We start from the raw sequence: 2,002 nt of genomic DNA on the forward strand, positions 1-2,002 counted from the left end.
CCAAGTTGGGGTATTGTTTTGGGTTTGACTCCAAGTTTTGAGTCACACTTGGCAATTCTCCCTAAATACTATTGTGTTTTGTAAGAATAATATTTGGAAGTTTAAACCTAAATATAGATGTGAAATATTTATAGTTATTTTTGGTCATAATTTTTTAACATACAATTATCTATTGAAAAGGAAAATTAAATACTTATAATAAAATAATAAGATTACTTTTACAATTTTCTTTTAAATAGGATTTAAAAAAAATTTATTTTAAAGTTGTTTTTTGATTAGGATTCTGAAAAAAGAAAATTACTATTAGGATTATTTTTTGCAATTATTTTTTGATTAAGATTCCGGAAAAAGAAAATTACTATTAAATAATATTCATAATTCTTTTAATAATATTTATAATTCTCTTTAATTAAAATCAAATTCTTTTTAATAAAATTTGTTTTTGTTAATATCCTAGTATATATTTTTAATTATGAGATAGATTAACTCATGTCAAAATCTTAAATATATAATTGTTATGTGTCGCGAACAATTTTGAAGAACCAAGTTTTATATAATAAAATATTGAATTTATGGGGTTGGAGTTAACAAAGTGGAGATTTGAGATAAATAAGAGAAACCGGGTGTTACATGTCCAAACCCAAATTTACAAAACCTAGTTTTTTCTGGAATCCAAAACAATCACTTTCTCTCGACTTGCAAAACGATTTCCCAACTGAGATTACCTCAGGTTTATAACCAGTTGGTACCTATGGATTTCTTGCAGAAATAGATTTCCAGAGACAAAATCTCGATGTAGCTCTTCCTAACTGGAAAACTTCTCAAAAAAAACCTCCCACAAAAACTAAAAAACATATGAACCCAGAATTAGTTTTAACAGATTCGCCTCCACATATTGAAATAGCAATAAATTTTATAATTACGAATAAATTTCATAATAAGCTTCTTAGTCGAGTAGGGTTGGTTGTTTCGGAAAGTTGGGAGCAAGATATTTTCCAATGATACCAAAATCACAATCTGGATATCCTCTTAGATCAATAAACGGCTCTCAAAAGGTAAATGTTTAGAATAAGTGATCCATACAAGTAAAAATTAAAAATGAAACCGCGCGTTAGTGGTCCAGTGGTGGTTGAACTATCTCGCTCTCTGCCCCTTCTTCGGGAGGTCAAGGGTTCGAGGGCCACCGCTGGCAGATGTTGCTCTTGAGGGTCTTCGGGCCCAATACGGACACTTCACACGCGCGCGGCCACTGGTCCAATTACATGTGGCTGGCCAGCACCTCTGGATGACCCTCGGCGGGCTCCGGCGGGTCCTACGGGGGGTCACCGGACGGTCTTTGGGCGCTAGTCGGAGTCCTACGGGTCATCCGGACACCAGAGTCATCAAAAAAAAATTAAAAATGCCATTAACAAGATAGAATACAGTGATTAGCAAGATAGAATACAATGACTCGTATTCAGAGATATATATATAGAGAGAGAGCTTTGTAGTTTACAATTTGGAGATCATTTTGAGTGGGTCCGATACATTTTTTTGGCATGACTAGGGGTAGGAAGATTACAGAGGAGTGTGACTCTAGAGGAAGATATTAAGGTTTTGTTATGGGATTCTTTTCTTGACTTCCAAAGCTTGACTTCCCAAACCTGAATGGTTTTCCCCGAGCTTACAGGAGATGCTTGGGCGAACACAATGTCTCCAAGATCGGCACTCTTTAAGTGGTTGATCGAGAGTTGAATTCCAGCCACCCTTTTGAGATCAGTAGCCATGTAAGCTCCTATACTTGCTAAAGACTCAGCGATCAAAGCAGATACACCACCGTGTAACACCTTGAAAGGCTTTTGAGAAAGAAATAAAATCAAAATTTCTCAGAACTGTGATCGGGAAACCAAAGATCAAACTGAAGAAGAAGAAAGTGATAGGAACTGGATGTATATTTGACTATAACCGCCCAAACTATCTCTAATCGAGAATCAAGCCAAAGTCAATTACAAGAAGGCCTTAG

The 2,002-nt window shown here is 35.3% G+C and overlaps 1 protein-coding gene across 1 annotated transcript in view; it reads right to left on the reverse strand.

Annotated features, from left to right (window-relative positions):
- Positions 1–1,505: 1,505 nt before the first annotated feature.
- LOC106293805 (1,4-dihydroxy-2-naphthoyl-CoA thioesterase 1-like) overlaps positions 1,506–2,002 on the reverse strand; it is a 1,654-nt gene continuing 1,157 nt past the window's right edge. Inside the window, exon 2 of the mRNA XM_013729443.1 lies at positions 1,506–1,835. Within this exon, the coding sequence (XP_013584897.1) occupies positions 1,506–1,835 (330 nt within the window). The remainder of the gene's footprint in view (positions 1,836–2,002) is intronic.

Source organism: Brassica oleracea, chromosome C5 (genome assembly GCF_000695525.1).
Source record: "Brassica oleracea var. oleracea cultivar TO1000 chromosome C5, BOL, whole genome shotgun sequence".
NCBI lineage: Eukaryota > Viridiplantae > Streptophyta > Magnoliopsida > Brassicales > Brassicaceae > Brassica > Brassica oleracea.